This window comes from Macrobrachium rosenbergii, chromosome 9 (genome assembly GCF_040412425.1).
Source record: "Macrobrachium rosenbergii isolate ZJJX-2024 chromosome 9, ASM4041242v1, whole genome shotgun sequence".
Taxonomy (NCBI): domain Eukaryota; kingdom Metazoa; phylum Arthropoda; class Malacostraca; order Decapoda; family Palaemonidae; genus Macrobrachium; species Macrobrachium rosenbergii.
Genome location: NC_089749.1, coordinates 42,067,331 through 42,086,551, shown reverse-complemented (window position 1 = coordinate 42,086,551; position 19,221 = coordinate 42,067,331). Strand labels below are relative to the sequence as shown.

General features: G+C 39.6%; 1 protein-coding gene, 1 non-coding gene and 1 pseudogene across 2 annotated transcripts in view; all 3 read left to right on the top strand.

Moving 5' to 3' along the window:
- The window catches only part of fws (four way stop), a 100,180-nt gene that overhangs the window by 27,194 nt on the left and 53,765 nt on the right, over positions 1–19,221 (top strand). Inside the window, 3 exon segments of the mRNA XM_067108952.1 lie at positions 11,123–11,256; positions 14,643–14,787; positions 15,735–15,933. Of these exon segments, the coding sequence (XP_066965053.1) occupies positions 11,123–11,256; positions 14,643–14,787; positions 15,735–15,933 (478 nt within the window).
- On the top strand, positions 5,315–5,419 carry LOC136842190 (U6 spliceosomal RNA). The gene has a single exon (XR_010854191.1). It is a non-coding gene; the product is annotated as a U6 spliceosomal RNA (small nuclear RNA).
- On the top strand, positions 6,902–7,016 carry LOC136842187 (5S ribosomal RNA; annotated as a pseudogene).

The following is a 19,221-nucleotide window of genomic DNA, read 5'->3' as shown; positions in this document are numbered from 1 at the left end:
TCCCCTACCTCGCCTTGGGCAGATACGAAGTAGTGATGCTGTGCTTACGGAGGCATCTGAAATTGAGAGACCTCGGGGAGTAGTCTGGTATAGGATGGGCAGATAGTTGGTGAGGCTCTGGGGAGGCTCCCCAACACTTGTAGCATTCAAATTTTTCCTTGCTAAGAGTCTCTTGTATGGATAAAAAATGGCTGAATGACCATCACAAGTGACATTAGAGAGGAATGGAATGGATCAGGTGTCGGTAATTCATTGGGATTTTACCTCTGACTTTTTCCTAGCACCATAGGTAACTATAGAATGGTGCCCAGTGTTGGATGTATCGAGACTGAACAACTTTATGCATCTGTCCCCATTTTTTTTGTTTTTTTCCGGCATGGTTTTAGTGACTTTCCAGAAGAACGAGTGGATGTTTTGGTGGACATGCAGGAAGCATTTTCCTTATACCGATCTTCAGTCGCACAAGCTCCTTCGACATGCGCTGTATTTGCACTGGAAGGTAACGCTGTTCAAGGCACTTTGTTTCAGTCTGTGTACAGCACCTCAAGTATTCACAAGGAAAGGAATGTGTTGCCCATAGGCAGATGGTCCCATCTTTTAGGAGCAAGAATTTTACTGAGTTGACCAGCTCAAATTGGCCAACTCTGTCGATGGTATTCCAAAGGCCAAGGATCCATTACTTCATGTGGCTCAGTCTCTGTGAATTTTGATTTTCAGTAGATTTCCGTAGTTCCTCCTCAGTCCATTCTGTATTTGGGCATGAAGGTATAATTTCGCAGTTTGCGGGCTTTTCTTTTGAAAGAAGAGTAAGCGCTTCTTGCTTCTTTGCAAAGAATTTTAGCCCTTAAGGAAGCTTCTTAAATGATAATGGCTTTCTTTGTTAGGAAACATGGCGTCAGTGGAGAATTTGTCAGAATAACCAGTCATAGTTACAGTGCAGTCCTGGCGTAAGAGATTGCAACTAACAGTAAATGTTCATTAAACTTTTAAGTAGATCCAGGACAATCATTGTTGCCAGGTTCTGTAGGAGGGACTCAGAAACTACAAGTTAGCATGTTTATTCTTAAGCCTACAGCCAGGTTTTGTTGTTTTTCCTCTCCACCTTGTAACACAAAATGAAGAGTTATGACAACTGTTGTGACACTGATGTACAATATATCACAGAATGTCAGCAGTACACATAGTGAACCTTACATAGATGTTGGGGTGGTTGAAAGACCACTGAAGATTCCTAGTAGATTTATCCCTTAGAGCTTAAACACTTGGCTAAACAGAAGAGTTTCTACAATGCAAACACCTGGTTAGAAACTAAGTCATAGGGGAAAGACTGCTTCGTTGGCAAAAATGAACAACATAGTATTTATGAACATCTAATTCATTCTGTGGAGAGACAATGTTTTTGGTAATTGAGGGTTCAGAAAGGACAAGCCTGCTTACGGAGTGGTCTTCACGCCTGCGAGTCCGACAATCACTGGATTGGAGGAGCACTCAAATGTGGACTTTTTAGCGTGCAAATGAACAGAAGTGACCCATCTACAACTACTCCTTTGAGAGCCCTCAGGCTTGTGTGGTGGATGTATTTTTTCAAGTTTGGCCTGATTCAGACTCATATGCCTTCCCCCTTTACTCTCTGAGTACAAGTATGCTTATTGACTCCCGTAGAGCCCTAGTAGCCTCAGTTGAGATTGAAGCATCTAGAACTCAGTATAAGTCTCTCTCTGGAATTTAGACATAGTTCTAGAATTTTATCTGCAGATCCTTTTGAGCATCTGGAATGAGTTCCATTGAAGTATTTACGTACTATGAAACACTTTTTGTTAGCACTATCGGCAGTTAGAAGAGTAAGTTTATTGCTAGTACTCTCCTTCAGGCTGTTGATAAGGGAATGCTATTTTATCATTTTTACCTTAGAGCTAAGAATGATGTTAAAGATAAGTTTTCCAAGAATTGTAAAAATCCCAAATTTAACCTCATTGGTGCAGAAAGAAGAGTAAACAATTTTCTGCCCTTTCAGGGCAATTAAAATATACAGTAGTGCACCGAGATAACAGACCATGGTATATCGAGCTCCGGATATATTGGTGCAAAATGGAAATATTGATTTGAGGGTTTTCACCTCCAGATCAAGCCTAGGCTAATTTAATTAATTTTTATTTATTATTTTACTCAAATATTTTCCATGTTTATTGTAGAGCTAGGTAAAATTTGCTGTTGTTAGTATTTCTTTATTAATTTACATTGCTTTGAATTCTAAAAATTTTTAATGCTAAAGCTTTTACTGTCCTGCAGTTTATATATTAATAATACCCGCTTTTATCTTACTTTGGTACTGTTTGTTTATATAAATATACGCTTTATGGAAAAACAGAAAATGGAACGGACTATGAGAGAAAACGACTATGCTTACATATATATATAGGGGTAACTTAGTGGACACACTTCTGTAAGATATCAATATTTTAAAATTATAAATCATTGTTATAAGCATTTTACAGTTGTATATCTTCTCTCCGAGTAACAGTTGTAGGATGGTAATGTAAGATGACTTTGTGTGTTATGGGATGATGGTTTGGGGTGTATTTTTGTTTGAAATGATATTAAATTGTTTTAGTATGATAATTTATGGTATGTGTTTGTTTGAACTATTAAATTAGGCAGTTATAAGCGTTTTACATTAGTTTAAAGGGTACAGGATATAAATATACTTGTACTTTATAGCAAAAACACGCATTCACGTATATATACAATGATGTTTCGGACTTTCTTTTATAGCGGTGTAGGCTCAGATGCTTTAATCCGTTATCTCGGTGAGCTACTGCATATAGATAGGTTAAGCCTGGAAGAGGCAAAGTAAACCCTATGTTTTGTGGTTTTAGAAAACCTAGAACGTCTTTGTCAAAGTTTAAGCCTGGAGGAGGTAAAGTTAACCTTTTTTTTGTGGTTTTAGAAATTCTAGAACATCTTTATTAAAGGTTAATCCTGGAGGAAGCGGAGATAACCTCTTGTTTTGTGGTATTAGAAAACAAAATGTCTTTGTTAAGGTTATGCATGGAAGAGGCAAAGTTAACCTCTTGTTTTGTGGTTTTAGAAGACAAAATGTATTTGTTAAAGGTTATGCATGGAAGAGACAAAGTTAACCTTTTGTTTTGTGGTTTTAGAAAACCTAGAACATCTTTGTCAAAGGTTAATCCTGTAAGAGGCAAAGTTAACCTTTTGTTTTGTGGTTTTAGAAAACCTAGAACATCTTTGTTAAAGAACACGGTGTTCACTGTGATGTATTTGATTAGGCTAGCGCATCACAAACTAGCTCTATACCTTTTACCTTTATTGAAGGTAAACATTCATAATGTAAGAGTGGTTGTGACTTCTAATGGAAAATTTGTTGCTTAATGATGTGATGAATGCAGAGCAGTAATAGTACAATTCGGTTTTAGTCACTCACTACCCTAAGTATGCAGCATGTGTCTGAAAATGGTAAGGCCCATAGTTCACTACTGGTAGTGGGTAAATTCTTTTCCTGAACCAAAGAACGAGGAATCTTTTAGGCTCTTTGTTTTAAATCCCAGGTTTGTTCATGAGACTTACCTGCCAGATATATATATAGCTGTATTCTCGAAGGTCCGACAGAATTTCAAATTTCGCGGCACACACGAGTGGCCGGTCAGGTGGTTAGTACCCATTCCGCCGCGCTGGGAGGGGTATCAGAACCATTCCCATTTTCTATTCAGATTTTCTCTGTCGCCGGACTGTCAACACCTGTTGTCAGTTCCTCCGCCATTTGGATTTCGAAATTTGTTGTCACTTAAGTATTTTGGTTGTTTTTTGGTATTCGACGGAATCTGTGACTTGGCATACGCTCTTTGTGGACCGTTTTTGATTTTGCTTTTGACTTTTCTTATAATTAAGATGTCTTACCTCTAGCTATCGAGTCTGTAGCTTGGGTGAATGTAAGGTGAGGCTATCGAAGACTTTGATAGTTCCTCACTCTTTATGTATGATATGTAAGGGTGTTCAATGCTCTATATAATCGGTAATGAATGTGTGGGATTGTCTGAGGGTGAGTGGAAGAAATATGAAGCCTATATGCTTAAATTGGAGCGTGATAGGCTGAGGTATCTTCCTCCTAGAGTGCATCCTTAGATGGACAGTCAGGGTTTTCTCCTACTAGTAACCCTGTAAATTTTAGTACTAACCCTGTAGTTTGTTGCTGCAGAAGGTAATTCCCTGGCTCGTGTGGAGTCAATCGTGCTCTTGAAACTGAAGTGAATGCAATTCAAACGCATAGTGTTAGTGCTAGTGCCCCTAGTGTTGTGGTGGGGGCGTCAGATCGGCCCTATAATGCCTCTAGGCCTGGACCTCTGTCGAACTCCCAGGACCAGGGAGGGGGCATGTCGAAAGCCGCATGAGGGTTACGGGGCTTCCCACCGATCTGGCGTCCCTTCGGCAGGTCCTGATGACGCTACCCAGGCTGCCAGGGATCGTGCTCAGGCACGCATCCTGAAGGATTGCTTCGTCCTCCGACACACGTCCTCCCCGCCCACGGGTTGGAGCTCTCGGTTGGACTCTCACCCTCTTAAGAGAAGCTTAGAGGAGAGGACGCTTCACGTCCTCTTCCTCTAGACGTTTGTACTCTTCCCCGAAAGTTGCGTGGATATTCCTCTGCAGAAGAGAATAAAGTGTTTTTCGAATGATCACGCTACTCGATCCCCCTGTCGCACTAAGGCAAGGGCTAGAGCTTCTTCCCTGTGGAAGGAAGTATAAATCTCTCGCCCCCTTTCCTTCTCTCAGGTTCAGCCCTTCTCCCGAGAGAGTGGCTTCTCCAACGCGTAAGATTTTGTTGGGTTTGCAACAACAGCTGGATGCTCTCATGAACCTTTCAAGATTCGTTTCTGCCTGTTAAGAGGTACAGACTTTCACCTTCGTCTCCCGCTTGGGAACGATACAGAGCGTCTGTCGTCTAGAGAGAGTGTTTAGTGGATTCCTATTCGTCTTCCCGAGTTGAGGTGTTGGCCTTTTCTCTTGTCTCGCGCCAGGAGCGCGTCTTGCTCTTCGTGCGCTTCTCTCACGCTTCACGCGCCTCACCTTGCGCTTTCGCCGCGCTATCCATGCCTTCGGCGCTATCCATGACGCTTCGCGCGCGCCACGCTGTGACTCTCTTCTAGTACTTGCCACGGAGCCTCTCGCGCGTCACTCCATGACGCTCCGCGACTCGCTTCGCCGTATAGCTTCAAGTCTTGTGTTGACACCGCTCCAGTTGTTTATCATGTCGCACAACTACCCTCTTCAACATCTGATGTCCTTCTTAATTTAGCCAGTACTTGCTTCGGCAGTACATATACTAAATTGGAACGATACAGAGAAGATTAGCATGGCTCTTGCGCAAGGATGACACGCTAATCGTGAAGCGTTCCACATTTTTTATGTTTACTAAACGACTTCTTCGTTCGCGGGAGTTCCCGCTTACGTATCGGCGAATCGGAACTACTTTCACCACTCACTCAAGACCCGCCAGCTGCGGAAGAACATCCTCTTTCGTCACAGCCTTTGTATGAAGAGAAACTTCTTTCGTCTTCTTCTTCCTCTGATTATCAGACTCTGGCTTTTTTCTTAGGATCTGTTTCCTGAGACTTTTCAACCTTCGGCTCCTCTCTCTCCACCTTCGCAGTTGTCTTTGTCTTAAGGGGAGCGTTTTGAAAAAAATCGGAAATCAAATTTTCTGGGATATTTTTATGGCATCATACATATCCTGACTATCTTCTCAGAAAGTTTTATTTAAAAGTTCGCCACAGTTAGGAGTTATAAACAAAACAGTAACCTATCATAGTCAAATTACATTTTTCATATAATGTAATGATATTGTCAGTATATCGGTGGTAATTTCCTTTTAGCTATGGAATAATATCTAATGCGATCTATGGCAACCCTGTGGACATAGTACGCATCAGCTTAAAGACAGGAATGCCGCAGGGCAGTCAGTGGCAGTCAGTCAGTAGCAGCTCAGAGCTTGACTAAGTATGACGTCGCTGGCCAACCTCAGCCGTGTTTTGACACTCGCTTCATTTGGCTTCATTTAGCGAAGTTATATTACTTTGCAGGTCTATTTTTGGCTTTTCATTATGTCATAAAACATCAAACTGTGTAACGGCAAGCAAATAAATACACAGAGAAGCAAAAATATCGTTTTTTCTCAAAACTAAAGTTATCGACATTCAAACTGCATCATCTCCTTCATAACGCTTGCACCGATCTCAATGATACAAAAAGTAAACGAAAGCTAAATGTTTGCCTAACAAAGGGGCTTCCATGGAAGCAACACGAGACCCGCACCACGAGAGAGAGTTTTTTCCCGAAGGAATGTCACTTCAAGAGAGGTAGCAAGTGACTCCTTTCATCTCCAGACTCCCTTTGCAACCAGGCTTCATTTGCACAAGCCTGGAAAAGAGTGAGGGGCAGACGTTTGGTCCCTCCTACTGTTAGAGAGAGGTTACTTGATTCCCTTCCTGTCTCCTCCTCTTTTGTTTTTTGTTTCCCAACTGCCTTCCTGTCAAACAGAAATTGTTTGACTTGCTCGAATAGATGTTCGAGCGGAGAGCAGTGGAACAGGTCTTGGACTCGGTGTTCCCCGGGATTTTACTACAGATTGTTTCTAGTCCCAAAACTTTCAGTAGGCTGGAGACCCGTCTTGGACGTCAACAGGTCGAACAATTTGGTCCGGAAGGAAAAGTTCAAGATGGAGACCTCGCAGTCAATACTAGGAGCCCTTCATCCCGGGGATTGGATGGTATCTTTGGATCTCCAAGATACTTATCTTCACGCCCCAATTCATCCACGTTCGGTGAAGTATCTCAGGTTGTCTTGGGGACTAGACGTACCAGTTCAAGGCTCTGCTTTGGACTCTCTGCACAACGGCCATACCACGTTGAAAACACCGCTTCGTCCGATCAGCGAAGTTAAGCAACGCGGTCTGGTCAGTCCTTGGATGGTTGACCGCCTGGGAACACCAGATGCTGTTGGCGTCACATTTTGCTCCGAGGGTGTTTACACGTCTCATGAAAAACGTTGCGATGCAGTTGCATCTGTCGCACGTCAGGATCTCACTCTACTTGGACGACTGGTTGATTCGAGCGTCGTCGGGCGAAGGTATCTGGAGGACCTTCAGTTGACTCTGCAACTCGTGAAGTCCCTGGGACTTCTGGTCTGTGGAGAAGTCGCAGCTGATCCCCTCACTGTCCATTGTGTCTGGGAATTCAGATCTATTCAGCGGCTTTTATAGCGTCTCCGTCGCAAGAACGGCAACTTCTATGTACGGAAAAGTCTCGGCCTTCTTGGAAAAGAAAACATGCTAGGTGAAGGAAGGAATGAGTCTGCTGGGGCCATTTCCTCGCTGGAGAAGTTTGTTTTCTGGGAGTCTGCATCTCAGGCCTCTTCAGTTCTTTTTGTTGGAGAACTGGCAAAGCAAGGAAGACTTGGAAGAGGAATTGAGAATTCTTCCTTATATAAAGAGGATCTGGGGTGGTGGCTCGATCCAACGAAATTGCAGAAGGGATCTCCTCAAGCTTCTGAACCCCAACCTAGTGTTGTTTTTCCGACGGTCGTCAACAGGTTGGGGGCAACACTAGAGAGGAGAGGAAGTGTTAGGAACCTGGAGAGAGGAACAGGTGCCCTGGCACATCGACTTCAAAGATTTGGCGGCTATCTTTTAGCTCGCCAATTCTTCGAGGTCCAAGTTTGCAATCGTGTAGTTCTAGCAAACTCGGACAATACTACTTGTTCCCTGTTCAGCCTTGCAAAAGACATTATTCTTTGAGCCTATGCTCGCAACATTTCGATTCTCACAAGTTTTGTTGCAGGGGTCGAAAATGTTCGAGCAGACCTGCTCTGTTGGCGCCATCAACTCCTGCCGAAGGAATGGACCCTTCATCAGGAGGTTTGCCAAGATGTTTGGAAATTTTGGGGTCGCCATCTTGTGGATATTTTCACGACCTCAAGAACAGCGAGGTTCCCTCTATAAAGCTCATCTGTACTCGACCCTGGGGCAGTTGCGATAGTTGCTCTTCCCTGGGATTGGACGGTAATAGATGTTTACGCCTTTTTCCCCGTTCTAAATTCTGGGAGAAGTCATACGCAAGTTCGCGGCCTCACAAGGGACGAGGATGACTCTCATCCCCACGTTTTGGCCTTCGAACCACTGGTTCTCGGAGTTTCTCTTCTGGTTGGTAGACGTTCCGAGGACCCTTCCTATGAGAGCAGACCTGCTCATACAAACCCACTTCACGTGATATCTTTGAATCTCCCCGCTCTGAACCTGACTGCTTTCAGACTATCGAAACTTGGTCAGAGCGAAGGGGTTTTTTCTGGCCAGGTGGCACGGGCCATCGCTAGAGCCAGAAGTTCTTCATCTAAAGGATATTTCTAGCGAAGTGAGCAACCTTCAAAGGTTGGTGTAGAAAGAAGGGCTTTTCCTCTTCCTCTATCACTGTGAGCCAGGTTTGGATTTTCTCCTTTACTTAAGAGAAAAACTCGATATAGCAGTTCCGACTATCAAGTGTTATCGAGCATGCTTTCGATTGTATTCAGACACAGAGGATTAGCTTTGTCTGACAATAAGGACCTCCACGATCTTACGAGCTCTTTCAAGACGTCCAAGGTTCCTCAGCTAATTCCCCTGCTTGGAACTTGGACGTAATGCTCAAGTTTTTGATGTTTAGACCTTTTGAGCCTCCACTCTGCATCTCTTAAGGATGTTACTCGAAAACGGCATTCCTCGCGGCGAAGAGAGAGAGAAGTTCGAGGCCGTCATGTGGGCTTCAAGGAACACAATGCTGTCTATTCTTTAAGCCCTAAGTTCTTGGCTAAGAATGATAGGTCTTCTAACCCTTGGCCTAGACACTTTGAAATTAAAGGTTTAGCAGACCTTATTGGACAGGAACCTGAGGGAGTTCTATGTCCAGTTAGAGCTCTCAAGTACTACCTTAAAAGAACACAGGACACTCGTGGTCCCTTGGATGTTTTATGGTGTTCTGTGAGGCAACCAGTTAAACCTATGTCGATGAATGCACTGGCATTCTTCATTAGGGACGTCATTAGGACGCACACTCTAGTTGTGACGACTCCAACTTCAAGTTGTTGAGAGTTAACGCTCACGAGGTGAGGGCACTTGCTACCTCCATGGCGTTCAAGAAAATATGGTACTCAGTGACAGTTTTAGTGCCACATTTTGGCGAAGTCAATTCGGTGTTTGACTCACACTCTTGGCAAGATGTTTAGGTAGCATACGAAAATTGCTTTTCGCTGGGACCATACATTGCTGCTTCAGCAACCTTGGGGACAGGGGGTAACTCTGATCCTATCCCCTTTTTAATTGTGTTTTTGTGGTTGTTGGGTCGACTACTGGAAGCAGTCTTCCCAATCCTTTGCAAACTAACGCTTTAGGTGTTGGTTAGGTGGTTAGTAATGCTCTTTTGTCCTCTTTGTATGGTCTATGATCTAGTCACATTGTGGTCACGCCCCGTTGACAGATCATCTAGAAGTCGCCAGCTATATAGGTCACTACCTCGCTGGGGTCTCTAGTAAAGCAGAAGCAGACTAGAGTGGCAGTAACCACTCAGTCAGCTACGCTATCAGATAAGGAACCAAAATAATTTTACCAATAATTGGTTTTTCCTAATTCTTGGCTGTCTCTACCCCCTCCAAAGGTGGTATTCAGCTATATATATATCTGGCAGGTAAGTCTCATGAACAAAATGATATTTTAATGATAAAATAAAGTTTGTTCATACTTACCTGGCAGATATATATATTCATATTGCCCTCCCTCCTCCCCTCAGGAGACAGTGGCGTTAGAAAATCTGAATAGAAAATGGGAATGGTTCCTGATACCCGCCTCCCAGCGGCGGAATGGGTACTAACCACCTGACCGGCCACTGCGTGTGTCATGAAATTTGAAATTCTGTCGGACCTTCGAGAATACAGCTATATATATATCTGCCAGGTAAGTATGAACAAACTTTATTTTATCATTAAAATATCATTTTTTCTATTTTGGAGAGCATGAAGGTATATATATTGTATAGAAGTGTACCTGTATATCATTAAGGTATTTATTTTAGTTGACTGGCAGTTTTGGGGCTTTCATTACCCAGGCATAGGGGTCCCTTCATTCTTGGACATATGAGAACCTTGCTCCTGAATGGAATCCAACTTCTGGCAGAAAGGATTCCAGATCAGCTAAGAATGTTTTGAGCTTCATGCAAGAAATCTTTAGCTCATTTGAGTGAGTGGATTTTTGTGTAGCTGCACTACCCACCATCCTCTTCTCAATGTAGAAATCAGCTTTCTTTAACAGTAGGTAAGATTCACCCCAAATAATATAAAATTTTATTATGAAAATTTATATTATGATGTATTTTGGATGGGTAAGGATTCGTAAATTTCATATTCCATACCATATTAATACTCGGCAGATTACTCGGCAGATGTGTACTGTAGTGTACCATAACCAGATGCATGCGTATATGTATACACACAGACTGAAACATTGATGGAAAGGAAAAGTTCTGATGCAATGTGGCTGGGTGGTTGATAATTTATTTCTTAATCTGTTCACATATTTTCTGTTTGCTGGTATTTCAACTTTAGAAAAGCTAATTTAATATTAAAATCAATGAACAAGAAAAACATAAAACAAAATTTTTTGAAATAATGAAAAAATGACAAGATAGTGAAAGCAGACGAAGGCCTATCCAACCCTCCCCACTTGGCTCTCCATATACCCTACCCCCTACAATACTCAGCCACTCAAAAGCAATAAACAAATTTATGTTTAAGTGACACATGCTTTTAAGCCAATAACATTTGTGAAGGCACTCAAGAAGCCAAATGCCTGCCTACTACCAATGTTTGTTTCTTTGAGTATTGTGACTGGTGTGTTTGCCATTTACATGACAGTTGAGACTAAAATCTCAGGAAATCTACTTATCATTATGTCCTAATTGTGATAGGTTTTGATATTAATCTCAAGCACACTAGCTCTAATCCCTCATAGTTGATTGTAGTTGTTGCATAGTGAAGAATAAGTTTTTTCTGGATATTTGTTTAAAATTTTGTACTTTCCTTTCATTAGCAGTTGGACCTGGGAAAGCCATTATGCCTGGACCAGGCCAGTCCATTACAGTTTGAGCTTCACTTTGGTCAAGCTTGGAGAAACTCATGGATGACATCTATCATGCTTGTGTTCAAACATCACATCTTCATAAGGTGAGGATGAAGAAGTTAATACTGTATTTTGTGTCCTTGGTACTTTTATTGTTTAAACTGAAGGGATTGACTTTTACTGTTATTACTTGTCTCATATTGATGATCAGTTTTAAACCATGCATCAGTAGTTCCCACATTCGAAGTGAACTTTTTTTTTTCCTTTGTATAGGCATACAGTAATGTAAAACTATTATCTTGTGTTCAGAGCACTCTTTATATATACTGTACCTTGCTGCCATTTGTGGTTCTCAGGTTGTAAAGGAGGCTGCCTTACTTCCTAGAGCATCAATGCAGTGTCACTTTTACTCGGTGGAAACCTTAGTAGTAGTACTGTAATGTGCATCAGGTCTGTCATCAAGTCCTCTCTTTGTTGAATATGTAAATTAAATAAAAAATCCTGTTGGGCCCTTTGACTTGTTGTTCTAGTCTGTCAGTGGAAGTTCATATCTTTTTTCCTGTATATTAAACATTGGTCTAACTGTTATAACTTCCTCTAGTTCTTTTTCTCTCATTTTTACAACTACGGTTCTTCTGAGTATTTATACCACCACCTCTCAAGGTAATGTGTTTCCTGCAAGTTGTTACCTGTCATTTCCATTAACTGTACTTTTGACTTCTGATTACAAGGCTATAGCTTGATGGCTAAACAACTGGAATCTGCCAACTCAACTAGTCTCCAAATATAGATTGTTATGTATATGCCTCTTGGAAATGAACAATTTTATTTTATAGCTTTTACTAATGCACCAGCAGGAGTTTGACAGATTGCAAAATAAAAACAGGAACACTTGTTTTCTGTGAATATCCATTTTCTGTCTGTCAACTTCCCCCACCCCCACTAGAGGAGCCAACAAGATACAAACACTCGTAGCCAGTCAGTCTACTTCTGTTGACAGTTTCAATAGGAGGTAGGTAGATTGTTAAATGCACTTGGTTCTTTGTTGATGCAACTGGTTTGTTTTGAATTTTCTTTGATTTTATTTTCAGTGTTGCATCAGTAATAACCTGTAAGGTAAGAGTTGCCATAATGGGCTTTGTTCCAGTTTTATTGACCCTCATGAGATGTGTGTACTGCTGAGGGAAGGATTATGTTTGTAATAATTGATGTGCATTGTAGTCTAATGAAACTATGCAGAAATTGAATGCAAGCAAAGAGAGCTTATTAGTCAGTAGAAACAATTAAAGAGAAGAGTATAGGTCTCGTAAGACTTGTGTTCAAGGGTTGCATGTTGTGTCTGCTTCTCCTTTTTGTAACTGGATAGGTTTTCTGCTGCTTCTCTTTGGTCTGTTACTCTGGCTAAGTTTCCAATTGATTCAGGGCATTAGATTTGATAAGATTGATGTTCACCTGGTGTTTTTCCTTTTTTTAATTTTAACTGTATTGGATCGGCTTGGTAGGAATGTTGCTTCAATTCCATTGGGTAAAGTTTAAGTGGGTTTTGCTGCTGCCACTTGGTAGTAAGCAATCGGCTAAAGCTGACTTGTAGAGGAAAGTTTCCTTTTGCTTTATAGTATAGCTTTGCTAGTAGCTTATGTAGCTAAGGATGATTTGTGGATCAAGACTAGTATTAAGTTTAGAGAGAAGTCTAGACTTACTTCCACTTTCCTGTGTGTTCCACTTTTGTGTGTGTTGTGGCTTTCTTCAACCAGTGAGATTGTGAGCCTCAATTTTGACCTATGGATCATCTATGCTTAGCAAAGTTTTGCTCATTTCATTGTGGTGCTGCACCCCTGAATGCCTCTCTCCTGTGTGTTGTTCCCCTTAGGTTTTCACTCTCAGCATGTGGATTTTCTAGTTGCTGTTCTTTTGTGCCTGTTTGACTATTGCCTGCATGACCATCGTCTATGTGAGTATCACCTGCACAACTATCGCCTGTGTGCCTATCACCTGTGCAACTATTGCCTGCCTAGAGAATTTTAACAAAGCATTCTTGTTTCAGCTTCTTTTTTGGTATGCAGGTGGTTGCTTTATGTAGAGTGTCAGTATCCTGCCTCAGGGATTTTGGCTTCTTTCCCAGTTGCAGAAGTTTCTTCCACAAACAGTTGGTTGCTGTTTTGGTTTCCATTCCCCCATGGTCCAGGAACTTTCTTGTTATCAAGAGATTTTTTCCTGTCAGAATTTAGATCTTTTTGTTGAGCCAACAGATTTTCAACCAAATCATTGCCTTCCTATTGAGCCGGTTTACCCAGATTGGAATCACTAGAGCCTGAGGCACTTGACCCCTCTGAGTTCAGTAAGGACTTTTAGATTTTGTCTGAATTGTGCTGAAGATATTAACACTGATGTAAAGAATGTGTTTGTAGTGTTCGGAAGCCAGAGCTTCCAATGAGGACGAATGTAGTGGCTTTACCTTCCATTAAGGAAGGTAAAGCCATTGACATGGCAGCAGTGGTTATAGGATTTAAATTTGGAAAGAACTTATCCTTGGATAAGTTACTGAAGTTACTCAGTGGCATGGTAATTCTGTATTTGCTACGATTTATCATCTTAGTGCAGAGATACAATACAATTTTTATGGAGCATTAGCTCTTCTGGTTTGTGTAGGAGATATTATGTCATAAATAGATGAGTAGCCTTTTTCTGCCTACTGCTTTTTAGACCTGGTTGTGGTTTTTGGGAAGCTTGGAGGTACCTATATTCAATATTGAGTATAGAAAGTGTACCTTTTTGTATGGAGGGGACCTGTTTGTTATCCATTGTTGACTCTTTGCGGTTTTGGCTTGGTAACTCTACCCTCCTCCTGCTGTAGGGTCACCCTCCAAAGAGGCCTCAGGTATCTTCATGTTTACGTTCTCATACCTGAGTGACAATCCTCCCAAGGCAGCAGTAATAGCTGATGGATTGAATTCACTGAGTAAACAAACACTTTGTTTTGTACATAATATTTTCTTACTAAGTAGCCATTAAAGGGTTGGCTGATTTCCACTTGGCTGATTTCCACTTGGCTCACCTCCTTTTACAAATGTGGGAATAATCTATATCATGGAGAGGTAAGGTTCATTTTAAAAATATAAATAATTATTTTAGTATTTATTTTTTTGAATATTTACCTCTCCTTGATACAATTTGCCCTCCTCACCTCCCCACATTCAAAGTGGACAGAAGTAGATTGGCTGGCTATGAGTGTTTGTACCTGTCAGCCCCTTTGTGGGGGCGTGAGGGAAGATGGATAGAAAAAGGAGATTCATAGAAAACCGAATGTTCTTATTTGCAATCTGCCAATCTTCAGCTGCCACGGAAGTAAAAATTATACTGTATAATGAAAGGTAAGTATTTAAAAAACAAATACTAAATTAAGTATTTATATTTTGTCTCACTCATACAGTTCTGTATTTCTTGTAATGTTTTACATAATTTTTTCTTTTCAATATACTTTTCACCACAGGTTCTAGCAAAAAAGCGGGACCCAGTTTCGCATGTCTGTTTTTTGGAGGAAGTTCAGCGTCACAGTAAAAGTGATCTCTTCACCAGGGTTTTGTGAAACATTACCCGTATTCTGACCAAAGAAGAATTTTCCAAGGCTGCTCAAGGTAATAGTATATTTTTAACCTTAACTACTTGCTCCTTATACAGTGGCCTCTGTACTTCATTCTCATAAACTTTGTGTGCTTCATTATTTATCCACAGTACAAACCTTTACTTTTCTGTTTTGGCTGACTCACCTTGTCTTGGTGATCAGTCTCATAAATTATTCACAAGAAATATTGAAACGCTTGGCTGGTGCTACTTGTCAGTTTTGTGGAATCCTCAGGAAAGGAAATAGTGTTGTTCTCACCCTCACGTTGTTACATAAACATTTTTGAGAATGCAAAGTACCTTTTCCACATGCAAATGAAAATATATAAATTTTTCAGGGAATTGATTAACAAAATGGTTGACAAATATAGGTAGATAAATTTTCTGCTAGATTCATCTTCATCTTTTTTACGGACCACAGTGATAGGAATACATTGAAATTTGCACCCAGCATTCAAAGGATAACACAGCAATAAGTTTCAGCCTAGCACAGCATGCAAATATAGATATAACAGCAAAATAATTCAACTTCATCACAGTCCCAGCAGTATTGCATGTCTGATGAATTTTTAGGTATTGTACTCATTGTGGACATATGATAAATATGCTCAGCTGAAGAATGACAAGCACTGCAGCTTTCATTTTCAGTTTGATGTAAGTATAATGAGAGGTTTATTAGTAGTATGGCTACATATGAAATTTGCATAATTTTTTTTTACTAATTTTACTGAAGTGCCTCTCACAAAACCCATCCAATCACACCTTAGCAATTTAGCAAATACTGGAAGTAAACTGGTGTTGCAGGTGAAACAAGCTACTCCTGCCCCTTTTAACTGAGTAAACTGGGCATTTAGGTAAAGTTGAAGTGAAGTAAGACATTTATATTTGTAGACCCTAAGATTGACTGTATTACATCCTTTTATTTTTTCCATGACATTTAAATAATGATACTCTTTTCTAGAATCACCATTCATTCGACAAGCCTTAGAAGTAGATTATCCAAAACTTGTCCGTCTGTATGGTGATTTGTGGAGACGTTTGGAAGGCATAAGCACGGAGATGCGTCATTCACCAAATGATATTAATAATTCCCTATTGGAATTAGATAGTTCAGCTCAAGAAAACCTTGCGAATAATGAAGGAAACAGGGAAGAATTTGAGTAAGTGGTCTAAATTTGATTTTATTATTGCATAAATTGTAGATCCATGGGGACAGTAAAATTAATTTTTACTTTACAAACTGTTCCATAAAGTTCGTGTCCAATAGTTTCTACAGAAAATAGTAATCCTTCAATTGTCCGTATTAGTAGAGCCAAGGGCCCATTGGATGATGGAGAAATCCTGAAAATGGCAAGTAAAAAAATCTAGGGGTGTTCAAGGACAACTCCGTACACTTCTTCACTAACCTTGTCAATACCACATAAATATAAACACTGAGTTTCTCATAAACAACAACCATCACACTTTAAACTGAAAACTTTATGTAAAAGGCAATTATTTACCATTTTTCCCAGTATTTGTAACAAAATATACTGCATAAATACACTTTGAAAAAAAAAATGCAACTTTCTTTTCTCTCATGTAAATGACAGTTAAGTAAGCAGGTAGCCTCGTGTGTTTACCCACAGCCTACCATGGTTTATGACCTTCTTATCAGTTGTTACCATATTGTAATACCATATGCAAGATACAAAATGTTTACTGTATGTGTGAACTATTGACCTGAGCTAGCCTTGTGTTATACTCAAAGTGTCCATTTGCCTAAGTCAAATAGGCTAATATAGTTGTATTTAAGGTAAAGGTAATGGTAACTGTTATTTTACTTACAGGAGCCATTTATACAGTATTGTTTTGTTATATCATCAATGTAATATGTAAAAAAAAAAAAAATTGTCCGCCATTTGTAATGACCAGTGTTTATGTCCTCAGAATCAGCTGATTGAGCCCACTAGTGAAAAAATTAGAATAATTTTTTAGTTGCTAAAAGAAACAAATATACTAATGGAATTATTTTTATTTTTGTACCCAAGCCCGGTATTTTGGAGGGGATAGGGACCACAACCACTCAAGAACAGCTAAAATCTGTAAATACTTGACACCCCCTCTAAAAACAATAATAACTGCCCATTTTAATAGTTCAAAACACCAAAGACCCCTCTAAAAATGCTTAAAAGTGCTTATGCCTATTTTAATAGTTTACTGCCTACTTAATAGTTCAAACACCAAATGTACTTTAAACTATCATCCTAAAACACATTAATATAATTTCAAAGTCATCTCACAGCATTTTCTCTTAAAAATATATGGCTTACAGCTATGTTTGAAAACTAATAAGTTATCCCTGTATTCAGGCAGTCAAAGTCATCTCACAGCATTTTCTCTTAAAAATATATGGCTTACAGCTATGTTTGAAAACTAATAAGTTATCCCTGTATTCAGGCAGTCAAAGTCATCTCACAGCATTTTCTCTTAAAAATATATGGCTTACAGCTATGTTTGAAAACTAATAAGTTATCCCTGTATTCAGGCAGTCAAAGTCATCTCACAGCATTTTCTCTTAAAAATATATGGCTTACAGCTATGTTTGAAAACTAATAAGTTATCCCTGTATTCAGGCAGTCAAAGTCATCTCACAGCATTTTCTCTTAAAAATATATGGCTTACAGCTATGTTTGAAAACTAATAAGTTATCCCTGTATTCAGGCAGTCAAAGTCATCTCACAGCATTTTCTCTTAAAAATATATGGCTTACAGCTATGTTTGAAAACTAATAAGTTATCCCTGTATTCAGGCAGTCAAAGTCATCTCACAGCATTTTCTCTTAAAATATATGGCTTACAGCTATGTTTGAAAACTAATAAGTTATCCCTGTATTCAGGCAGAGAGAGAGAGAGAGAGAGAGAGAGAGAGAGAGAGAGAGAGAGAGCGACTGTTTGCCCAGACCCTTGATGTCAATATTGTCAAAATGATTGACAGAGGGCCACACCCTCTCCCACTTATCATCTACCAGAAAAAAGACTGGGAGTTCCACAGAATTATGCTAAATTCTAACCTAATTTACTATATTTTCCTAGTTATTGAAATGCAAAAAATTGTAATTATAGCATGGAAAACATAAAAATCTCTCTCTCTCTCTCTCTCTCTCTCTCTCTCTCTCCGTATCTCAGTGGGAGAGAGAAAGAGAGAGAGAGAAAAAAAAGTACAACTCACCTTTCTGAATCCTATACACAAAGCATCTGAGCTACAAGCTTTGTGATTGGCTATTTCCAAGCCTTCCAGCCAATAGCGTGTCATCATGGGGGGGAGAGAGAGAGAGAGAGAGAGAGAGAGAGAGAGAGATGGGCATTTGTCCTTACGTTAAATATCAATATTGTGAAGTTATTCATGAATTATTACAGAGAGAGAGAGAGAGAGAGAGACGGGGTGGTTTGTTCTTATCTTAAGTGTCAAGTGAGAAATTATTTGTGATTATGACAGAAAGAGAATAACTTTGGAAAGAAAAGAGAGAGAGAGAGAGAGACGTTATTCTTACATTACATATCAAAAGATTTATGAAGGAGAGAGAGAGAGAGAGAGAGAGAGAGAGAGAGAGAGAGAGAGAGAGAGAGAGAGAGAGAGAGAGCAACAGTGGGCGACATTTTCTACCCTTTGTGGTCAGTATGTCAATATGTCAAGATAATTGACAATTAGGTTACAACCCCCCCCCCCTTGCTCCATATGATCGGAGAAAAGACTGGGGAATATATTTTACTCTTTTAAAATTTACTCCAGAAATGCAAGTTTTAATTATAGCATGGAAAATATGAAACAGTTAATAACAAGATCACATTTATTTATAAAGCTACAATATCCAAAACAAATAAACATACATGTTACATATGCATAAAAAATCTCTATCTTATCTCAGTGAGAGAGAGAGAGAGAGAGAGAGAGAGAGAGAGAGAGAGAGAGAACAAAAATACAACTCATATGACAAAGCAGATATTAGAGTACAAAGAGTGATAAATTACTTCAAAAAATTAAACATATCCACTTCTGCAGGTTTCTTGAGGATTTTGCAAATGTCATGTGTCTGTGAAAAAAATCGCTTATGCCAATTAGTTAGGTTTTTAATGAAAAGTTCACATCTGTGAATTGTGCAACTGAAAGTGAGTAAGATCGAGTATTATTATGCTGTATTTTCACATTATTTTCATGACTAAATACATATTTTATGATAAATGATTTACTAATTTTCAAATATTAATTTTATTATAAACACAGGAAAATATCAATGAAATGTCTTTTTTTTTCAATGCATATTTAAATATTTATGTATAATACTTAACTCTATTTGTGAATTCCAGATGTTTTCCCCAATTTACTGTAAAAAGAAAATGAGTAAATGCACGTTTTTTTATAAAACCATTAAAATACTCAGGTATAAGCATTTTTAGATAGGTTTTTGA